Source organism: Aspergillus pseudonomiae (assembly GCF_009193645.1).
Source record: "Aspergillus pseudonomiae strain CBS 119388 unplaced genomic scaffold BDV37scaffold_115, whole genome shotgun sequence".
Taxonomy (NCBI): Eukaryota; Fungi; Ascomycota; class Eurotiomycetes; order Eurotiales; family Aspergillaceae; genus Aspergillus; species Aspergillus pseudonomiae.
The window spans coordinates 65371-87495 of NW_022476107.1; the positions used below are offsets into that span (position 1 = coordinate 65371).

Consider the following 22125-nt stretch of genomic DNA (forward strand, 5'->3'; position numbering starts at 1 on the left):
AGAGAGCGAGAGAGAATTAGATAAAAAATAAACCTAAAACTAAAAGAGTGGGAAAAAGAAAAAAGAAAAAAAAGAAAACAGAAAAACTCACCTGGGAACAACACAAAAGTGGTATGAAATGGAAACGATCCAAATTAAAGTACCTGTGAAACCAGACGTCTTGGCTTGCCAGACCTTGCGTCCTCTCCACAAATCAGTACTCCGGTCTACACCAATGAAATTCCAATCAGGATCCAAAAGAGTACGTATGTGAACAGCGTACAGCTCAATAGATGCCCTACTCAGAGTACACCACTTGAACCCTATACCACTAGTCCGTCTACTAGGGACCAGACAAAGTCACTAAGGATTGCTGGCCCGCCTTTTGGTCTCCATCCGCTCCCGTCACTACGACTCCTGCTAACACTAACTAGACTAACTTCGACCAGTAACGGGCAGATCCATAAAGGTCTGAAAGTCTAGTACCTGTTAGTCTCCCACACTAGCCCAGGCCTGAGGCCACCATCACCACCTGCCTGCGGTCTTTAGACTTTCCCTCGTCTTCCCAACTGATCTTCAGTATCTTCTGCTCATCTCCAGGTCAAATCAATTAATTCAATCTTTCCCTCCCCTTGTTGGCTATTATTGGGGTTCCTATTTCTCCCATTATTGCTTGCTGCCTTTTTCTCTTTTCTCTTCTTTTCTTTTCCTGTTGCCCTTTTAATAATTTATTTTTCTATTTTATATTTCTTCTTCGAGGGGTAACGTCCTTCCGACACTTTTGTTTTCTCGTCTCCTCTCGTTTTTCGGGTTCCTCTTTCTTGCGACTTTTCCCCTCTCTTCTTCCGGACCTCTTCAACAGCTGACGGTCACCACTTCTTCCATGCCACGGGACCGGAGCTCTCATTGCTTGTTCTGTAAGCCCACCCTCTTCCAACAGCTTTCTATTCCCTCTTCCCCTCTCTGACCGATCGTTCTCCCTTCGTTGCTTGTGTCCAATTGATCGGTGGATACCTCTATCATTGGTATCTTTTTTTTTTTTTTTTTTTTTTTTTTTTTTTTTTTTTTTTTTTTTTTTTTTTTTTTTTTTTTTTTTTTTTTTTTTTTGGAAACATTTTATTGTCTTTGGCGGTGTTGAAATTACGTTCGCATTACGATCCGTCTGACCCAAACCTTTTCAGATTCACCCTAATCCTTCCTTTCTCTTTCTTTCACCTATAATTTTCTTCTACTTTTTTTCTTCTTTCTATTCCGAACCCCCTTACCATTCTTGAAATTCTTCCGGCGCGGATCTCATAAAAACCGAAATCGAACGCATCCGTTCTGCAACGACTGGCGTCAGTGCGACATCCCTGTCAGTGATCCAAACCTTCGCCGGCTTAGTGTTCCCCCCCCCCAAAGCCACTTCCCGGCTCCTGCCAACGAACCCGCTTTGACTGCACGCTGGTGCCCGAACGCCTTGTTTTCCCTGTTGTGTTGGTCTCCCGTGTTCTTGCTCTCTCTCTCTCTCTCATTCTCTTACTCAACGCTCTCTTTGTCCGACTGCTATTCTTTCCTGCGCTTGATTCTTTTCGTATCTCAGCGCGCTCAACCTCCGTACGGTGTTGCGTCCCACCGCGATTCACTTCTCGGAGTTTGGACCTTCAGTACTTTCTTTCCGCATCCCACCACTACTCGCTTTCCCCACTATCCTAAGTCACGCCGCTAAGGGAATTCTGATCCGGGCACAACGCATCGCACAGGGTGAGGGTTGGTGTTCCCACCAGCGAATGCTGACGTCAAAAGAAAGCTTGCGCGGACTGCTCCTCGATCCCCATTAAAGGGGGGTTGTTGACATGAATCCCGCAAATTTTCCCAATATCGGCGGGGGCATCCCTGGCGGAGGTAATCCGCATGCCCAGATGCAGGTCCCGCAGCAGAAGCCGGATAATCAGGTGATGCTGAACTATTTGGCCCAGGCATTGCAGTCTCAGGGTACTTTTACCGGATGGAGAGCCGATGTTTCTCTCAAGGAGCGGGCTGTCAATGTATATCAGATGTAAGTGGCCTGCGTCGTGTGTATGGTGATGAATCGGTCGCTCGTGCAAGCACTGGCCTTCAAGGCTATTGTTTCGCACTTCCCATCGTATTGCGCAGACTGACAATTCATCCCCAGGTGGACATCTCTTCGTTTAATACAACCGCATGCCGCTCTACAGAGCTTAGCGCAGGCTGCTTTAAGTTTTGAGCAGAAGGCCTTCAACAATGCAAAAGAGAAGGTATGCTCTCCCCTTCCTTTGCTTGTGTGGCGGGCACTTAACGGTGGAAATATTAGGTCGATTACGATAAGGAATGCAACGATAAACTGGTTCATATTCGAGATACTCGGGCTAGACAGGCGGCTGTATTACAACAAAATGGCGGCATGATGGCTCAGTCTGGGCACGCGGCGGGAATGGCCGGTGTTGGGCAGGCCCCGTTTCCTCAACAAATGGGCCGTCCGGCACAAGCTTCTCCAATGCCTGGACAACAGCAAATGGCAATGGGAATGAATGATCCGAGTCGCCAGGCGGCTATACAACATCGGCAGCAGCAGCAGCAACAACAACAACAGCAGCAGCAGCAGCAGCAGCAGCAGCAATCCCAAGCAATCCTTCAACAACGAGCGCAGCCAAGGCCTGGTAATGGTATACCTCTGACGGACGATCTTAGCACACTTTCGGCTCAAGACTACGAAAATGTTTGCCGTATCGCCAACCAAATCTTATCGAAGACTTCTCAGGAAGATGTGGACAAGATCAAAATGAATTTACAGAACATGACTCCCGAGCAAAGACAATACCTTAATCGGAAGAATATGGATCCCATCACGTATTTCTTTCGCTCTCAAGCATTGACTCAACTCAGAAGACACAAACGAGCCCGACAGGAAGCGCAACAACGTGCGCAGAATGTAGGAATTGACCCTAATACTGCGATGATGGGGGATCCGATGATGAACGCCCAGAATCGACAAATGTTCCAAAATATGATGAATCTGCAGCGTAATTCATTCTCAATGGGCAGTCAACCGAATTTGGATCCATCCTCATTTATCGGCAACGTTGAAAATATACAGGGACAACAGGCGGATGGTTTACGCTCCCAAGAAGCAGGCCAACTTGTGGTGCCTGCTAGTTCTTCCCAGATGAACCAACAGCCGTTTACAACGCCTCAGAACATGTTTCAAGTCGGCCAGGGTAACCAGACCAATATGAACGGTGCCGGCATTAGTCCTCAGTTCTTCTCCCAACAGCAATTACAGACGTCCCAGAATCTCCCGCAAGATCGAACGCAACAGGCACCTCAATTCCAACCACAATCGCAGGCACAAACACAGGCCCAGCAACGCGTGCAGGCTGCTCAGGACGCGCAAATGGCTATATCCCAAGCCGGTCAAGCCAATTCGCAAATGCAACAGCAGATGACACAGCAAAGTCCCGCCATGCCGATGCTCAATCGTCCCATGGCTCCGGGTCAGATGTCACCGGCGCAAGTGGCAGCTCAAGTTCGGCCTCCGTCACGGGCTCCTGGGCAACAACCGGCCGGGGTCCAGTCTCTCGGAGGACAAACGGGCATGCAGGGTCGACCTCAGATTCCTCCTGGCCTTCCGCCAATGGTTCAAGAGCAACTAGCTCGGATGACCCAAGAGCAGCTAACCGCGTTCTTAATGAACCAGCAGCGCCGTCCACTAAATAATCAAGCTATGGCAAGAGCAAACGCTAACCAGCAGTCCATGCCTATGCAGACGAACCTGTCGCAACCTGGCCAGGGTCAACAGATGGTGAATGGTCAGGCGGGTAATAATCAAAATATGCGTGCCTCCCTGAATTTACAACAACAGCTCGCAAATATGAGTGGTGCACAAGCGCCCAATCGGATGCTCCCAGGGCAACAGCAAATGACAGCCCAGCAACGGCAGCAGCAACAACAGCAGCGTCAACACGATCTATATAAGATGCAGCTGCTTCGCCAGCAGAGTGGGGGCTTAGAAATGTCCCCCGACCAGATCAAAGACATGGATCGCTTGCCATTCCCCCCTTCAATACTTAGCAACAACCCCAACGTCCCTTCGCCCGTCCCGAAACATATAAAGACTTGGGGCCAACTGAAACAATGGGCAACTGCAAACCCTCAAGTTCTCGGAGGCATAGATCTGCAGAAGTTAGTGACATTCCAGAAGTTCCATTTGGCCCAGATATTGGCACAGAACAAAGAAAGTGGTCGGAATCCTGATAGTGGTGGCCAAAACCCTTGGATGCAAATGCCTTTCCAGGGGCAGCCACAGCAATTCATGAACCAACAACAGTTCCAAGGTGGCCAACAACAAGGGCCAATAAATATGCCTCCAATGCGCCCGATCACTGGGCAAGATATCCAAATAGCTCGTCAGCGACTAGGAGCTCAGGTGCAGAATTATACGGATGAGCAGCTTCGGGAGATGCTCTACAGGAACCGACAGAAACAGTTAATGCAGCTTGCCCAGAACCGAGCCGCTCAACTTGCAGCTCAACAAGGCCAACAGACCCAGTCGTCTCAGCAGCCTCCGGTCACTGCGGCTTCGGCTACGCCCCAAATCAAGTCAGAGGCCCAACACCAGCAACCAGCAACACAGTTGAATCAGCAGATGCAAGCGGCAAAGACCCAGAATGCAGCACCTGCAAAAGGTGTAAAAGGACCTGCTGCTAAGCAACCGCCGAAGAGAAAGATACCAAATGAAGAAAGCGCGGACGCTCAGAATACCCCTGCGCAAAAGCCGGCACAGCCTGTGGCTTCTCAAGGATTGTCGGGTTCCACGCCAGCACGACCTAATATGCCGTTCACTCGTGAGCAGTTGGTTAATATGACACCACAGCAACGTGCACAATTGGAGGCGCACATACGGAGGCAACAAGGCCAGAATCAAACGCGCGCTCCCATTTCGAGAACCGCTGCGGAAGAGCAATGGAACAACCTACCGGACAAGATCAAGCAAATGTATAACGAAATCCTGGTGCAACCCCTACCTGTTGAACCTGTATCTGTCACACCAGAGCAAAATGCTCAAATGTCCCAGCAACTACGGGACTTTACGGATATGCTGGGTAGGATGGATACACTGGTTCAATGGTTTTCCAAGATCCCTAACCAGGAAAAAAATGTGAAAAGCTTATTAGCTATGGTATGTCCACATTGCGTATTTTTCTATTATATTAACTAGTGTGCTGATTCTGTGCCATTTAGCGCATACAATTAATGAGGCAATTTAAACCTGGACCTGACTGGACGATCAATGACCATTTTACTGTCTCACCAGAGTACCTGACAATGAGCACTAACTATGTCAAAAAGCTTTTCCAAGCCATGATCACCCGCGTCAGCCAACATCAAAATCAGCCATCTGGACAACGGCCTAGTGTATCTCAAGGGTCAACTAATATCCAATCGTCCACACAGAATAACATGCCCGCCTTGAACGCAAGCAATCTTCAGCAACTTCAACAACAGGAGGAGGCTATTCAGCGGGCCCGAAGAGCCTCAAGCCAGACTGCTGTCTCGGCAACTTCCGCCGTACCACCGGCACCGTTTGGCGCGCCGTCTCCTCAGGGAGTACCACATGTTTATGGACCCGGTAGCATGCCCCCCCAGGAACTAAAACTCCCTCCGCCAAAGAAGAGGAAGCAGTCCCACGCTGGGCCTATTACCGGAACAGCTGGCACCAAATCACCGGCAGCCAAACAGACTGCAACAGATGCCAAAATGACCGCCACAGCTATGGTTGGTCCTTTCAAATGCAGTGTCCCACAGTGTCAGCATCATTACCAGGGCTTTGCAACCCAGAACGCGCTGGACAAGCATGTTGAAGAAACCCATAAGGTTGAAGAATCAATTGAAGATCCGCTTCAGTTTGCCCTTGACAGCTTCCGTAACTTGGTCAAAGAGGAGGATAAGGCTTCACCTGAATCGCAAGCTCTGAAGAAAAGTGCTGGTAGTGCAATGGACACCCCGCAGGTGCCTCCTAAAGTCGGCGTTCCCTCACCCCCCATGAAGCAGGAAGCGGGAACAACTCCGATCACCGCGGGCGCTACCCCGGTGGCGCGCGTGTTCAGTCAATTCGGAGCGAAGCCCACTTCTCCCGCATCCAACCAGACCCCTCGTGGGCCATCAGTCAAAGTACCTTTGTCGACAGCCAAGCCTTCCGGTAGTAAGGACGGGAAGAAGGAGGCCGGGAAAGCGACCGAGCAGATGCCATCCTTGGAGCCTACCACTGAAGACCCTTGGACTTCAAGTGCTGTTTCTCTTGAGGCGATCCAGGACACATTTATGGACTTTGGGGACGACAGTGGCTTTGGTTTCGGCCCCATGGACGAGTTCATTAATGCAGACATGTTCGCCAACACTCAGTCGAAAGATACACCGGATTCGGTTGAAACAGCCATTGTCACTCAGACACCTAAGGACAACGACTTACCGAAGGTCGGGGATTTGGCAAGTAAAGGTGCGGAAGGCCTTGAAGGCAACTGGATTCCAATGGACTGGATCAACCTTCCGGGTCGGTTCGACGATGGACCTCTTTTGAACGAGTCCTGGGAGGATATTGATTGGGACACCCTCGATCGGAGTAACATGAATGTTGACGATAGCGGAATCGCCATCTGTGCCATGTGAAACGGCGTTTTACGAAAAAAAGAAAAAAAAAACATGGAAAAAAAAACAACTAAAACTTAATGACCCTGAGCAGGTGAAAGGCGCTGCGGCTTATCTCTTTGGCATAAATATGGATGACTTATGTATATTAAGACTAGGCCAGTGTGGGAGGCCACTTGTTTTATGCTTGTGATTTTGTTTTCTTTTACGTCTGTCACTCTTGTCTCTGTTACACCCTCGGACCACTTCGATTTCCCTGTTCATCTATAGTTGGCTTAGCCGTGGCGTTTCAAGGAGCGAGCAAAAGGTCATCTGTGAATTGTTGAAAGAGCCATTGTTCTCTTTGCTATATTTGAAATCTTCTTCATTTCCCCCCCTTTGGTCTCTTTCCAGGCGACGGAGCTATCTATTGAAGGCAAATATAATAACCACATCTTCAAAGTTTGGAAAAACATGAACATCCCAGTGAAAATTCCGGAGTAGTAGAAGTTGACTTGTAGATTTGCGGCTGTTCCATGGAACACAGCGGTAAGGCTCGATACTGGATGCGTACGATACGGCGGATCCCTGGGTCCATGTGCCAAGGCTCGAGGGATGGTCAGCTGCTGATAAGGACGCCCCATCGCTCCATCTCCTCTCGGATTCCTCACTCTTTGTCCTTCTCCAACAACCTTATTGTCATTTCCGAGATGGGCTGTCAATAGAAGCCTTCCTACACTATATCCTTCATTCTGTGCTATAGCGCTGAGTTTTCTAGAGGAGCATCTGGTCTACTGCTTCCAAGACTCCCCCGGATAGACACGGGTCCTTATCTCTCAGCCCGCCAGCTTTCTGTCTCTCCACCACGACTGAGAGACCCTTTGGTTCGACATATTCTGTTTAGGGCATTGTAGTGCCCCTTCGGGAATCATGGCGACCAAAGCAATGATTCCGTTCCTGGTCACGATGATGCTCGTGACCGGTGTCTGCAATACTATTCTCAACAAGTATCAGGTTAGATCCCTTACCAGTGCCTGTTGTCTGCTTTCTGCTAAATTGCATGAACAGGATATGCAATGTGTGCGAAACTGTGATTCTCAGGATCCTAGCGATCGCCATCTCTTTGAGCAGCCTGTTATTCAAACGTAGGCGTTTTTATATCATCTTCTGACTCGTGCATCGGCTTATGGTTTGGTTCTACAATAGGATTCAGATGTTCATTGGAGAAATGGGTTGCTGGCTCGTGGTCCTACTCTCATATATTTACCAAACATTCATCTCACCGCGCTTTTCGACTCAATCATCCCCCCTTTTAGTCGGTGGCTATCACCCTGTCGCGGATAATGATGGCGTCGATGATGGCGTCGAGGATAATGCAGTTGAGGGGGATGGGTTCCCCAATGACCCTACAAAGCCTGCGCACGCGCATGACGAGCGTATACGGCTACATGGCTGGAAGATCTTTCTACTTGCTGCACCAGCATGCTGTGACATTGCAGGCACTACCCTTATGAACGTCGGTCTGCTCTTTGTCGCAGCAAGCATCTACCAAATGACACGTGGTGCGCTGGTACTCTTTGTTGGGCTCTTCAGTGTTCTGTTTCTCCACCGGAAACTTTATTTTTATCAATGGGTTGCACTTTTCGTGGTCGTCCTGGGAGTTGCACTGGTTGGCCTTGCAGGTGCCCTCTTTGGTGACAGCCAGAACCACGATATCACACGAGAGGATCCCATGGCAGCTGTAGCACACATCTCGATGCAAGCCCGCGCTCTTGCGAAGACCCCTGAAGCAGTTCAGGCCATTATCGGTGTTCTCCTTATCGCCGCAGCCCAGATCTTTACTGCCTCGCAATTCGTGCTGGAAGAATGGATCTTGGAACACTATGCTATGGATCCTATCCAAGTTGTTGGCTGGGAAGGCGTTTTCGGCTTCTCTGTAACTGTCATCGGATCGATCATCTTATATCTGTTCGTGGGCCGCACGGAAGCTGGCCGCTATGGATACTTTGATGTCAAGGAAGGATGGCATCAGGTATTGAGTAACAGAGCTATCGCTATCGCCAGTGTCCTGATTATGATCAGTATTGGGTATGGTCGTTCCCTTTGCCCTGCTAAGACCTGTCGATACAACATAAAAGCATTCACTAATTTTTGTCCTTGAACAGTGGCTTCAATTTCTTCGGCCTCTCCGTTACCCGGTCTGTCTCCGCTACATCTCGTAGCACGATTGACACTTGCCGAACACTCTTCATTTGGCTCGTCTCGTTGGCGCTCGGATGGGAATCCTTCAAATGGCTTCAGGTAGCCGGGTTCGCATTACTCGTGTATGGAACCTTCCTTTTTAACGACATTGTACGCCCACCGCTCAAGGCATGTCTTCCTCATGAAGTGAGGGAGAGGGAACTGCTGCTACCAGAGGAACCGATTGAGCATATCTAAATTTAGAGAACGGGACATGCTATTAGCATCTCAACATCCCCACACCCATCGTCTTAGGCTCACATTATTTTGCTTATCTTACTTTTGGATGCATGGTTGGTATAAACTATTGGCGTTGCAGGCTTTCGAGTCGTCTTTATTCTGTCTGGCTTTTGGTTTCTATGAATGGTCTCATCTTATATAGATGAACTTGGCTTGCTTTCTCGGACTTTGTATACATTTGTACTTGGATCTTATCTATGAACGCTGAAATATAAAGGGAGAAGAATGGAAAAAATGAGCCACAGCCCGGTCTAGCGTAAATAAACTACTATAACATCATAGGAATCTAAGTCTAATCACAGCGAAACATTGGCATGAAAGACAAATGACAAGTCAAAGACCACTATCCTAGCCATACAAAACGGACGGGCCCGCTCAATATACAATCCGAGGCCAGAGTTTATATATCTATCTATATCGCCAAGGTCCCGTATATAGTACAGATCAAGTACTCTTGTGGTCTGATATAGATGTATTTTTCTAAACGAGAACGTATAGTGCACACATCTATCAAGAGACACCTATTAGTTGAGTAATAGAGAAGTTGCGGATGGTGTACTCACACAAGCAAGACCAAAGATCATCGACAGCCAGAAGAAAATATTCTATTGCATAGGTTAGACGTGCCCATTTCTCTCTCTTATTTATTTCTTTGTTTTTCTGGTCCGGTAGGGAGTAGTTGGTGCTTACTCTAAGGGTCGTCTTGCCCCGGAAGTACTTGGATTGCTGGACGGCCACAAGAGGCAATTGGAGCATCATAGCGACGAATCCGTAGCCGCGGAGTTTCTTTGTAATGCAGCTCATCACTAACTCGTGGGCAACAGAGCTCACGAGGAAGGTGATGAACATGGCGACGGACTGAGAAAAGCGGGCCTTGGAGGGGAAATAGACATGCCGTCGGAGGAAGTGATGGACAGGGATATTCCACTCGCGCGAGAATTCAAGCCTGGGGGGAAATGTCAGTTGGTTAGATCCGGTAAGGAGTATGTATCAAATGTGTACACGTACCAATCGCATGAGTTCCACCAGTCTGAGTAGAAGTGACGATCGGCGAAACAGGTGATCTCCGCAAATGCACCCAGCACATATTCGAATATAACCAGGAAGACGAGTAAGAACGTGATCATGAAGGGGAACATAAGCATATTGATTGTTTCCGCGAGGATCAAGGCTTTGTCCGCTGCACTCTGTTTCAAATGCAACTGGGTATTGGCCTCGCTCAGGACTGGGAGAATGAACTCTTCACTTGTGAGGGTCAACAGGAATATACACCCAAAGACGGCACACGTTTTCAGGCCGATCTCTGCCCATGATCGCTCCTTGCTGCGAGGATATTCCAACTCGTAGCAGAGGGTAGGGCAGAAAGCGAAGTCGACGTAGTTAGGGAGTGTAAGGTTCTGCGGATATGTGACATGGCCTAGCGGCGAGGTCAATTCGGTCGCCAAATCCTCACGGAGTTCTTGGATTGATTCCGATCGTGAGTGGCTACTATGCCGCTGCGTAGGGGGCCGACGGGGTGCTGGGTCAGGATACCGATCCACAGCTGCATCTATTGATGCTGACCCAGGGTTATCAAGTGCGGACAAGCGGCGCTCGGTCTCGCTGAGATGCCCGTTGTAGAATGCATAAGAGTGTATCTTCATCAAAAAGGTTAAGGTATGCAGAGTGAAGAATACCTGCGCTGTCCAAGTCCAGCGTAACATAAATGGCCAACTGATTGTTTGATTAGTTCTTAAATTCAAGCGCAATTTAGAAATCGACTCACTTGATCCATAGGACTAGCCAAGCCGCTTCAAAAATGCTTTGTACTACCATGCCCCCTCTTCCCCATCGCAGCCATCCACTACTGTTCCTGTAAAGGTGATGGAGCGGCAAGACTGCTGCACTACTCACCACCATAGCGAGGTCGCTGAACCCCATTGCCCAGACATTTGCTGTCAGGAGACTCCATACTCTCACCCGTAGCGGGGAGCCGGTGTCCTTTACATTCCGAAGCGCGGTAGTGGCCACCATGATAAATAACCCGATCCAAAACAGTGTGAAGAAGCCGCGGAAGTTATGATAGTCGCTCTTCGGGTCGAAGTGAGATACGCGGGGGATATAATCAATGGTATAGAACAGTCGATTCCGGGCTCTAGCTTGCTTTCTGGCGTGCGATATTGACTGGATCGATGGAGGGGCATCTTCGGCGACGGGGGTTGAACGTCCACTACCATACAGCCGTTAGACTCGAGGGAGATGGCAGTGGGCTCAACGGTCTTACTTACCTCGAGTCAAGAGAACTTTTCTCCAAGGAGAAATTGGTAGAATCGTCAAGTTTCTTCAATAAGGCCCGTGGCCGTAACATCGGGGAGCCATTGCTCTGTGATACTGCAGAAGACATCCTCGCGGAGTCAGGAGTGCTAGATGTCATGTACACTTTGTTCACATTGGTTCCGTGGAACTAGTAGAAGAGCTTTAGCACGGAAGGGACAGTCTAACTAAATATAAAATCTCTCAAGGTTTCGGTGAACAGATGGAAAGGATTGTCTCGGAGGACACATCCAGGAAAAGGTGGATCCTTGATCAATAATAGTTGTCGAAAGGCAGACTGATTTGCGCAGGGACCAATTTTAAAAGGGAGAAGATGGTCGGTGTCGCGTATCAGCCGGGCATCGGACCGCGACGAGTGTTTCCTATACCATTGGCATCCAACATTTGCAACAAATTATGCGGAGAACAAGGCAAATTGAACGGAGATCATGGGGGGCCGTAGAGCCTCTGAGTAAGAAAAGTTATTTCTGTACGGAGTAACTGGGAAGCCCTCACGTCATGCCGTCCACCTGATCCCGGACCTCGGAACCGCGGTACCGCCGAAGTACGTACCTTATAAGGCGGTGCGGAAGGGGTAACGATACGAATACGATACAGGGTACGATTCAATGTTGATGGCCTGTAGTTTCAGGCTATCTAGATATCCATTCTTCGGATCACGTGGGAGCCCAACGAGGGGCCCTAGACTCAAAGGGGGGAAGCGCCAAGACGGACAAGTCGCAAAGGACGGGCGAGGCTCAACCTACCGACGCCGTTGCTGCTACTTTTATTGTTTAGACGCTTTTCATCTGGCCTTGGAGTTGCGTGGACTGGTTTCTTCGCATTGCTTTCTTCTTTCCCGTTCCTTCTTTTGTCCCCCTTTAATTCATATCCTTCTTGATACCCCGTTGGGGGTCCCTGTGGCCGCCATGACATCCCGTAAGTCGTGTCCATTGCTAATGGAAACCCCCCACAATGGCATCCCCTTACCTGGCAACTTAGTTGCTAACAATTCTTTCTCCGCCGCCCAAAATTATAGTCAAGCAATTCATTCGAAATGTACGTTCTGCTAAGACAATCGCCGATGAACGGGCGGTGATTCAAAAAGAGAGCGCGGCCATTCGTGCGTCATTCAGGGAAGAGAGCCATGATTCGGGCATACGGTCAGCCATCTGTGCATTCCTCACCTGAACCGACATCTCATACCCATTGACAGGAGAAATAATGTTGCCAAATTACTTTATCTTTTCACCCTCGGTGAGCGGACGCACTTCGGTCAGATTGAATGCCTGAAACTGCTGGCGTCCCACCGCTTCGCAGACAAGCGATTGGGATACCTGGGCACTATGCTGTTGCTAGATGAGAATCAAGAAGTATTGACGCTGGTGACAAACTCGCTAAAGAAGTAAGTTACAAATTGAATGGATAATGCGCTTTATGGATCTTTCCCGCTAATCTAACGCAGTGATCTTAACCATTCCAATCAATATATTGTCGGGCTTGCCCTTTGCGCCCTAGGAAATATCGCCTCCGTCGAGATGTCCAGAGATCTGTTCCCGGAAGTCGAGTCTCTTCTTTCTACCGCAAATCCATATATCAGGAGGAAGGCGGCGCTGTGTGCTATGCGGATATGTCGTAAGGTGCCAGACCTGCAGGAGCATTTCTTCGAGAAGGCCAAAACCCTCTTGTCGGACAGGAACCATGGTGTTTTGCTATGCGGTTTGACTTTGGTAATAGACATGTGTGAAGCGGAGGAGGCCGAGGAAGGACAGGAAGGCGTGATCGAGATGTTCCGACCTCTGGCTGGTAGCCTCGTTCGTGCTCTAAAGGGGTTGACAACCTCCGGATACGCCCCGGAACATGACGTTTCTGGAATCACAGATCCTTTCCTTCAGGTCAAGATCTTACGTCTCCTTCGAGTACTAGGAAGAGGAGACGCGGCAACAAGCGAACTGATTAACGACATTCTAGCCCAGGTGGCTACCAATACTGATTCAACAAAGAACGTCGGCAACGCTATCCTCTACGAGGCGGTCCTCACCATCCTTGACATTGAGGCTGACTCGGGCCTAAGAGTTCTAGGCGTCAACATCCTCGGAAAATTCCTCACCAATAAGGACAACAACATTCGTTACGTTGCTCTTAACACGCTGAACAAGGTTGTCGCTATCGAGCCCAACGCTGTGCAGAGACATCGCAACACCATCTTAGAGTGTCTCCGCGATCCCGATATCAGTATCAGAAGACGAGCCCTTGACCTTAGCTTTATGTTAATCAATGAGAGCAACGTCCGTGTCATCATCAGGGAGCTTCTTGCTTTCTTAGAAGTCGCGGATAACGAGTTCAAGCCTGCGATGACTAGTCAGATCGGCATTGCTGCCGATCGCTTTGCGCCGAACAAACGTTGGCATGTCGACACGATCCTCCGAGTCCTGAAATTGGCTGGTGCCTATGTCAAAGAGCAGATTTTATCTTCCTTTGTGCGTCTCATTGCTACTACACCAGAATTGCAAACCTACTCCGTGCAAAAGCTCTACATGTCGTTGAAGGAAGATATCTCGCAGGAGGGTCTTACTCTTGCTGCCACTTGGGTCATTGGAGAGTACGGCGATAACCTTCTTGAAGGCGGTCAGTACGAAGAAGAGGAGCTGGTCAAGGAGGTCAAGGAAAGTGACCTCGTTGATCTATTCAACAATATTCTCAACAGTACATATGCAACACAAACGGTGGTCGAATACATTACCACTGCTTCGATGAAGCTTACCGTGCGCATGTCGGACCCAGCTCAGATCGAGCGCCTCCGCCGCTTCCTGAATAGCCGGACCGCCGACTTGAGCGTGGAAATTCAACAACGAGCTGTCGAGTACACCAATCTTTTCGGCTACGACCAGATTCGCCGGGGTGTTCTTGAACGTATGCCACCTCCCGAGATTCGTGAAGAACAGAGGGTCCTGGGTGCTCCAGCAAAGAAACGCCAGAGCAAAATCCTCAAGGACAAGACTAAGAAGGCCGTCAAACCGGCCGAGCAGGATATGCTTCTCGACCTCATGGGTGGTGATGCTCCGGCGACCAGCCCAATTGGCAACGGGTCCCAGAATACAGCCGACCTGCTGGCAGATATTCTCGGCGGGGGCTCCGGGCTCTCGTCCCCTGCTCCCCAGCCGATGCAGAAGCCAGCACAGTCCAACACAGCTGCCATCATGGATCTGTTTGGCTCCAATAAAAACACCCCGTCGGCCGGTCCAGCTGAGCCGGCATCTTCGTCTATGGACCTCCTTGGAGGCCTTGGATCCGCCGCGCCTACGGCATCCACCCCTCCCCCCTCGGCACCCGCAGCCCCTGTCCATGCAGCATTCAATAAGAACGACCTTTCTCTGACCTTGCAGGTCCAGCGGGGCAGCGGCGGCAATGCACAGATCCAGGCTCGTTTCCGAAACTCCTCGAACTTCACTAGTTTCTCCGGTGTTGGATTACAAGCTGCGGTACCCAAGAGCCAACGGCTTCAACTCAGCGCAATCAACAAGCCCGATCTCGAGGCCGGGGATGAAGGTATTCAACTACTGAAGGTCGCCTCTCTAAACGGAGTAAGTTCTCAATTCTCTCCCGCCTCTCGATATACTAACAGTACCCAAGGCTCTCCCACCCAAACTCCGCCTCCGTCTGCGTATCACATACTCCAAGGACGGATCAGATCCCGTGACAGACCAGGTCGACTGGACCGAGCCGTAAGCCGATCGATCTTCATAGAAAGGATGGCTCCCCCACACCTTACCCCGTCAAAGACATCAATTGACAAACCAACGCCCTACCTTAATTATATCACATCCCATTTTCCATTTCACCCCGTTACCTAGATGGTTATTTACCTTTTTGAATGAAAGTGCTCTCCAATCGCATGGAGAAAAACGAAACTTCTTTAGAGAATAAGCTAAGGGGGCCCCTATACGTATGTGCTCAATTGAGCGAGAATGATGGAAAACTGTCATGCATTCATACCCCGTTGATTTCCCGTCATCTTTATCACCAACTTTTTCTCCGTTGCCCGTTCTATTTTCGTGTAAATGCTTGTTTATGGGTGAAAATCAGGTGAAGAATTTGATAGTTGTATGTATTTACATTCGGTTATAATGAGGATAGATTCAATTGATTCTTAACCAACAATATACAGGCAGTTATTGGATTTGTTGGGTACATACTCATAGATTCAACATATTCTACGTGTTATATATAAATGCGGGGTATAAGATATGGTAGTACTAGTGCTTATGCTTACCCCAAAGTGTTCAGTCTGGATTAAACCTACAAATCTAACATATACGATAATAAGAAAATCAAAACAAATACAGTCTATGAATAGCCAAGTTGAGAACAAGCGTCCATGCGAATGAAACAATTGATATGCTATGTGCCAATTCCCAAGCGTTCAAAATCCCCCCAACCTGATTCATCAGTCATGATCGTCAATCATCATTTACTCCGACATTTCCCTGGATAAATAAAATGGATGATTGATACTCATCACAGTGTCCCATCCGTACGCCGATATGATTTAATAAGAAAAAAAATGATTGTAGTAATAGCAAAACAAGAAATGTGGATCGTGGTCATAAACGAACAGATATATGCCTGCGGTTCAGTGGATCAGAGCCTAGCCCGTTTCTGGGTGTGAAGGCATGATGATATCTTATAATGTGCGAAGAATAGAAATATGTCGGCAGTCATTGAGTGCTGACAGACTCCCTATAGGTTATTCTGGTACATGGTTGGATATCATTGGGCATTTCTGATATCAACTGCGATTGAGCCGCCTAAATGCTAGTAAAAGGCTCTGGGCCACTGAAAGAGAGACGAAGAATTGAGAATGAATGTACCAAGTGTTGTGCTCCAATAAATATCTGAGATTGAGTTACTGTCGTTATTATGGGTTCGTTAGGTGTACTAGTAGGTGGACTGGCGTCTTCCGACAGGTGGTGGGTGGTAGCTGTCGTAGTGATGGCGAGAATATTTGTCCGGCCCAATTTCGCGGGCATATTTGAACTCCTTCTCCTTGTTACGACTGTATTCGACTTCTCCAAACAATTGTCTGCTGGACGATTGCCTAGAGGTCTCTGGTCGGGCTTGTTCGTAACGCTTGGACGGCTCTGCGGTGTAAGCGTAAGTACTACTTCGAACCGGTTTCGGTGGGGCGCGCGGCAGACGGTCTTGAGGCGGCAAGTAAGTTCTGGAGTGTCTTGGAGACGGGTGTGGTGGTTCTACCAAAATGGTCTCGGGCTCGTTGACAAGCTTGTCGTTAAAAACCTTATAACGAGTCGACATCTTGGGGGGGCTCTCCCCGGCCGCCATTTCCGGAGTACCCGGACTTGAGTACCCTGAATCCGTCTTATCCACGCCTCTCACCTTCGCAGTGCGCGATGGTGGGTCAGAATACACCATGCCTAAGAGTACCGGATCCGAGCGACTACTAGCTTCCCGTTTAGGTCGGGAATAAGAAGCTGTCGCGGATCGTGAGGGCTGGAGGGAAGGCCGAACAGACGAAGAGCCTTTCATCCCTGAAGCAGTGGCGGCGGTGGGCATGGGCGGGACCTTGGCTTCATAACTGCGGGATGGATGATCGTAAGACTCGAGCTCCTCATATGAGCCGTGGCGGGAGTTATCAGGTCGCACGCTTTCCTTGGAGCGTTTTGACCTACCGGCGCGCCGGGAGGAGGAAGACTCTGGATCCGCCGATTCATAGCCCCGACGTTGATTGGGGGAGCGAGAAGAACGTTGTCTAGATTCACGCTCCACAGGGAGCGTCCCTTTGGAGCGCAGAATGTAGTTTTCGGCTGTGGAATATTGCTTCTCGTGTTTATCCCATTCGTCAGAGTAATCCTCCTCGTACCGTCGCTCGGAGCGGTGCGAAGACTCCACTGGCTTGGTCTTCCGAGATGATGATTCCCGACTCCGGGCCGATGGACGCTTTACGCGTACCCAGATGGATGATGCGCTCGAGTCAGAGGCATCATCTTCGGACCCGGCGTAGGATGCATACATCTTCTCGTAAGCTTCCCGTCGCCGTTCCTTGGTACGGTACTTGGCCCGGTCCGTGTGGGTCGTTTTGGCGCTGCTGCGTGCCGTATCTTTCGATGGGCGGGGAGAGCTGACAGGAACGCTCTTAGTCTTCTTCTTTTCCTCCGATGCTCTCGTCCGTTGTCGCATCCCAAACTCATCGTTTTTGCGGGGTGTCGACCGCGATTCCCTTGTAAGCCGAACATCATCGTACACCTCGGCCGGCGTTCTCTCTTCATAGATGCGTCCATCCCGATACTCGCGGACTGTGCTTCCCCGTTGAGCGTAGGACGCCGAACCGCCCGCGGTTGCGTTACGCGCCGCCATTTCCCGTCGGAGCTCATTGATGCGAACTTTCTGGTCATACTTTTGCCTTTCCGTGGGATCTGAGAGGATCTCGAAGGCCTTCTGGACTTTCTGGAACATCTCTGATGAGTTATTCCCAACCTTATCTGGATGATGCTTGAAGGCAAGTTCCCGGCGGGCGGTTTTGAGATCTGCTAGGGTCGCATCTTTCTGGACGCCTAAAACAGCATATGGATCGAACTCTGGTGTGGACGACATGATTTGGACAATTCAATGAAGGCATAAATTGATCATTCAGACTTATCTCGTTGGAAAAAGGTATGGATAGATGATGGTTGAGTTGAAGAGGGGGTGTATGTGCGGGGTGAAATCGAAATCGGAGTTAATGCGTATGTGAGTTAATATACGTTTAGCGTTGCTGGACGGTGGCGTTGCACACCAAGTCTGGGCATAAATAGGAGGTGCCTGGGAAAACAGAAGTGTGTGGGCTGAATGAATGAATGAATAGAAGTGACGTGGGTTGCTCGTGATAATCAGTTCATCGTCAATATTGACTATGACCAATTCATCGAGAATGCCGGCGAAGCCAAGAGAAGTTGATTAGCAGATCATAGGCAAGACAACAACCATGCAATGTGACAGTTTGATGATAGAAGACACAGTAAGGGGGGAGACTCAGGAAGAAAACGGAGAGAGGGAGCGGAACAAGTAAGTACTAAGTAATGTGAAGCACTGGCCGTCAGCCCAGGAACCAAGAGGCAAAAATGGGACCGGCAATTCCCAGGCACAGCGATTGGATTGTTGTTTTGGTTGCAAGGTAAACTTTCACCAAGATCGGTAACGTACGGTACCAACAGACGGGTTCCACCGTATCAGAGTCTTTGGTTTTCCCTTGCGGGAGAGGCAAGCCGAGGGGCAAATAGGGAAAAATCCAGAATAATTAGAAATAATAATCGAAATAATAATAATAAAAAAAAATAATGGAAAACCTCCCCCCCCAAGGCTCAGTCAGGTCCAAGGACACTGCGCCACGATACTCTAAAAGTAGAACAGCGTTGGAAGATAGAAGCAACAAGAAGGGAATAGTAGTTCGGACGGATGCAATGAGATGAACTGGCACCACGTTGAGTCAGGGCTGAGTGATAATGAGCGATAACGATGGAGGAAATTGCATCGGAAGTCACGGGGTGATGCTCAATGATGCCACCCAACGTCAATCCCACCTGTTGTACTGTACTCTCGACTTGATGTTGCCCGGTATATCTCTCTGTACGGCGGTTTCGGGCAACAATGGGGAGAAAGGCAGTAATAAATCGGCTTGTTCCTTACTCGGTACTTCTTTTCTTTTCTTTTCTTTTTTTATCTTTTTCTGCCTTTCTTTTCTTTTTGCTGTTCTTCTTTCAGAATATTCTCCTCCCTGCGTCAGGTACTCTGATGTTCACAGTTGGGTTCCGCAGTAGCGGTGAATGGAATGAATTGGTAGGCGGAGCAACAGAAGGTAATATTATGGAGACTCCCTTTCCCACGACACGTTTTAAGGCCCGCTTTTGTTTAAGATGTGAGGGAATTGGGGTCAAAGAGAGTAGAAGGATTGCACTTGTGATGTTGTTCAAATAGTAATAAGAAAAATGATCCAAAATCAAAGTAATAATAATACCAAGAAGAAATATCGAATGCAACAACAATGGGAATGGTCAATGCCCGGTAGTTATAAAGAGCGGTCAATAGGCAATTGTTCTATAGAATCAATCAATGATTCTGAATCTATCTCAAGGCAGCGATGAATGATACGGTTTCACAAGTGAGCAATTCTTGGAATTGGATCGATCTGAAGATCAGATACCTCATGGAGAGGAGTGGTTATCGTAGTAGAGCTGAGATGCGGATCTGATGGCGATACAAATACCCAGAGGGAAAACTCTCAGAACGTCCACCTCCGGATAAAGTAATCTCATAGGAGGGTCGAGAGGCTTCAAGTGTAATACTGTTTGACAACCACCTGGCAGATTTCACCTATCAACCTTTTCGGAAGTACTACACCTGGGTCATCGCGTTTGATCCATCATACATCCTTGCATTCTCACTCGTCCCGAGAGAAAAGCAGGGCTTACTCTTTGTCTGGTCCAGGAGTGTGAGAGTCACGACACCTTCCACTCTTAGTTTCAAAGCCACGCTGGGGTTTTAGTGCCTCCCGCGAAGAACATGTGTCTGCAGGACAGAAAGGAATTCCTGACCTTCTCTTCTGATCATTGAATTTGCCGAAACCGTTCGACTGATGGCAGATGAGCACGGCCGTCGTCCTGTCACCCGTCCGGTCTGCCCACCCGTATTTGATTTGACCTATGCTTCTCGATTTTCCACGGATCAACGGTGGATGCTCATCCCATACGCACTTACGCTAATCAAATAATGCGACAACCTCTGCGTCGCTTCTCGATGGATCAATCCTGGATCATTCTGACTCTGACCACCAACTCGGGGCCGACCAGTGAAAAAAAAAAGGTGGTTCATTGGCAACGACAACGAGAAAACCCCGCACTAAAGGCGACTCCAGTCAGTGACGCTGACTCGTTGTGACTTACACCTTAGTTGCATTTGGATCCAGGGATGGACACACCACTTCGCTGTCAAACCTCTTTTCCTATAGGCTGCGGCGCCCCCATTTCTGCTGCCTTCACCGGGAGGGGAATACTGTCCAATCATCGTACATGGTTTCCATGCAACTCCATCCGGTCCGCCTCACCAGGGATCATGGATCATGCTGCGGCTTCTGCAGTTGCGAATTGGCTCAGGGTCATTTCTCTGCTTTCCCCTTTTCATCATTCCCTACAGCTTGCATGTCAACCGATGTGGGGAATGTTCACTTTATGGCGCCGAAGGTTTTCTCGGTCCTATGCAGCGTTTCCCACCCCCTTCTCTCCCCAGACAACGCTGTACGTACGTACATACTTCGTGCCTGGAGGGGTATCCACGGTTGTAGCCACACGATCCGAACCCAGGCTCGCGTGAAACCGTCCCATGGGTCAAGCCCGGCAGGTTCCGCAGCGAAGAAATGGTACATCACGTAATTGATATGACTGAGAAATCTACAGAGTAGGTACAGCCGTATCGATCTTTTCTCTGGAGAGAGAGAATACGATGCTAGAGTGCAGGCAAGCCCAGTGCTCCTTACTCGGCGGCTATGTTGTCACAAGATTTTACCTCCATCACAAAGCTCTAGCGGCAAAGGCATCGCACCGTGTCAAATGTCGATCTATCACTTTGTTTTACCAACGGTGAGACCAACCGAAGCCAACGAACCAGAATCGTAATGTAGCTATTATTCATCACTCGATCTCTGGGATGCTTCCGCCAATCTGACTATACGATAGCTGTCAGACTACCTTTACTTCCCGGTCCATGATTGTGACACAGGCCGCCAAAGCCTTGCGAAAGAGATCCTTCTCGAAATGCGTAATTGGGCCCCTGGCTGCAGTCATCTGCACAGGAAGCCTGTTGCACAGAGCGTCCAACCAGCTCAGCCGCTCTTCATGCAATGATTGTCCCGACATTAGGCTCGTTTCTGCTTCATTTCCCTGAGCGAGCGCATCCAATGATGACCCTAGGTTTTCTGGGCCTTCAGACGGTGTAGATCCCCCAAGCTCTTTGATAGAAGTACCTACCTAACATAAGAATGATGCTGAAACCTTATCCAGAGTAAACCAGCTAGATTGTAGCTTTCATTTCGAGGAATCATTGGTCACCCATTCTTCACGCTTAGAACAGTGCAGGATATGAAGCAACGGGTTGTTGTTCTGATGCACAATTGATCTGTCTTCCGCTCACCGACCGACCACCACCCATTCCTGATGACCGAGCCTGGCCTGAAGCCGTCGTGTTGGACAGTGCTGCTGATCCGGGTGATCGGCGTACCTGACTGGCTTACGTTATCGGATACATAACCTGATGTAGGGGGTGGAGAATGTTCGTTTTCTTCGTGCCTCGTGGGAGTGTGATGGTGAGTTTCGTGCGATCATCGTCGCCCTGATCGGTATCAATACTGTCACCGTACCAATGATGTTGGTCGGAACTAGTACCAAGGACATTTTGGATCTTATCAAGATAACCAGTCGGCGGCTAGAGATCGACTCCACTGGCCCCATTTCACTAATGGTCTTGTGAACAACGGAAATATTCAGGGTTAACGCGCCAAAGCGCCAGGTGGCGCCCCATGTAACTGTACTGGGTACGCCCATCCTATGGTAACTAGTATCAGTTACCGTATGGTGTGACTAACGCTGCAATTTGGGACAACACCCCTCTTTACTAGTTACCTTCATCCACCCCAAACGACCCATTCAGTGGGAACAAAGTCCCTCTACGATAGTACATGGGAATTATTGCCTTAGGAAAGAC

General features: G+C 49.2%; 6 protein-coding genes across 6 annotated transcripts; 3 read left to right on the forward strand and 3 right to left on the reverse strand.

Moving 5' to 3' along the window:
- Positions 1-1814: 1814 nt before the first annotated feature.
- BDV37DRAFT_290911 (uncharacterized protein) lies at positions 1815-6836 on the forward strand (the record flags this gene model as incomplete). The annotated part of the gene is made up of 4 exons (XM_032088821.1): positions 1815-2017; positions 2135-2237; positions 2294-5158; positions 5221-6836. The coding sequence occupies 4 exons, from the start codon at positions 1815-1817 to the stop codon at positions 6643-6645; spliced, it is 4596 nt and encodes a 1531-aa protein (XP_031935967.1). The 3' UTR covers positions 6646-6836.
- A 394-nt stretch (positions 6837-7230) lies between these two features.
- BDV37DRAFT_262869 (putative nucleotide-sugar transporter) lies at positions 7231-9321 on the forward strand. The gene is made up of 4 exons (XM_032083476.1): positions 7231-7617; positions 7672-7748; positions 7810-8691; positions 8769-9321. The coding sequence occupies exons 1-4, from the start codon at positions 7534-7536 to the stop codon at positions 9040-9042; spliced, it is 1317 nt and encodes a 438-aa protein (XP_031935968.1). The 5' UTR covers positions 7231-7533; the 3' UTR covers positions 9043-9321.
- Positions 9322-11914, reverse strand: BDV37DRAFT_262879 (putative sterol o-acyltransferase (APE2)). The gene is made up of 6 exons (XM_032083477.1): positions 11352-11914; positions 10850-11293; positions 10093-10797; positions 9775-10030; positions 9648-9689; positions 9322-9591 (listed from the first exon to the last, which is right to left on the reverse strand). The coding sequence occupies exons 1-6, from the start codon at positions 11495-11497 to the stop codon at positions 9565-9567; spliced, it is 1620 nt and encodes a 539-aa protein (XP_031935969.1). The 5' UTR covers positions 11498-11914; the 3' UTR covers positions 9322-9564.
- A 78-nt stretch (positions 11915-11992) lies between these two features.
- On the forward strand, positions 11993-15537 carry BDV37DRAFT_262887 (AP-1 complex subunit gamma). Its single transcript, XM_032083478.1, has 5 exons — positions 11993-12315; positions 12416-12539; positions 12593-12781; positions 12842-14960; positions 15010-15537. Exons 1-5 carry the CDS (start codon positions 12006-12008, stop codon positions 15103-15105), a joined length of 2838 nt encoding a protein of 945 aa, XP_031935970.1. The 5' UTR covers positions 11993-12005; the 3' UTR covers positions 15106-15537.
- A 502-nt stretch (positions 15538-16039) lies between these two features.
- Positions 16040-18438, reverse strand: BDV37DRAFT_25275 (uncharacterized protein). Its single transcript, XM_032082478.1, has one exon. The coding sequence runs from the start codon at positions 17986-17988 to the stop codon at positions 16315-16317; it is 1674 nt and encodes a 557-aa protein (XP_031935971.1). The 5' UTR covers positions 17989-18438; the 3' UTR covers positions 16040-16314.
- Positions 18439-21104: 2666 nt separating this feature from the next.
- BDV37DRAFT_275944 (uncharacterized protein) lies at positions 21105-21872 on the reverse strand (the record flags this gene model as incomplete). Its single annotated transcript, XM_032085479.1, has 3 exons — positions 21105-21388; positions 21556-21642; positions 21782-21872. 3 exons carry the CDS (start codon positions 21870-21872, stop codon positions 21105-21107), a joined length of 462 nt encoding a protein of 153 aa, XP_031935972.1.
- Between the last annotated feature and the right edge of the window lie 253 nt (positions 21873-22125).

Coding starts and splice junctions, on each gene's coding strand:
- BDV37DRAFT_262869 (XM_032083476.1), top strand. CDS start 7,534: ATGGCGACCAAAGCAATGATTCCGTTCCTGGTCACGATGATGCTCGTG. Junction 7,618..7,671: donor CTATTCTCAACAAGTATCAG/GTTAGATCCCTT, acceptor TTGCATGAACAG/GATATGCAATGTGTGCGAAA. Junction 7,749..7,809: donor GAGCAGCCTGTTATTCAAAC/GTAGGCGTTTTT, acceptor GTTCTACAATAG/GATTCAGATGTTCATTGGAG.
- BDV37DRAFT_262879 (XM_032083477.1), bottom strand. CDS start 11,497: ATGACATCTAGCACTCCTGACTCCGCGAGGATGTCTTCTGCAGTATCA. Junction 11,294..11,351: donor AAAAGTTCTCTTGACTCGAG/GTAAGTAAGACC, acceptor GCTGTATGGTAG/TGGACGTTCAACCCCCGTCG. Junction 9,690..9,774: donor GGGGCAAGACGACCCTTAGA/GTAAGCACCAAC, acceptor CCTATGCAATAG/AATATTTTCTTCTGGCTGTC.
- BDV37DRAFT_262887 (XM_032083478.1), top strand. CDS start 12,006: ATGTTGATGGCCTGTAGTTTCAGGCTATCTAGATATCCATTCTTCGGA. Junction 12,316..12,415: donor TGTGGCCGCCATGACATCCC/GTAAGTCGTGTC, acceptor CCAAAATTATAG/TCAAGCAATTCATTCGAAAT. Junction 12,782..12,841: donor GTGACAAACTCGCTAAAGAA/GTAAGTTACAAA, acceptor AATCTAACGCAG/TGATCTTAACCATTCCAATC.
- BDV37DRAFT_25275 (XM_032082478.1), bottom strand. CDS start 17,988: ATGTCGTCCACACCAGAGTTCGATCCATATGCTGTTTTAGGCGTCCAG.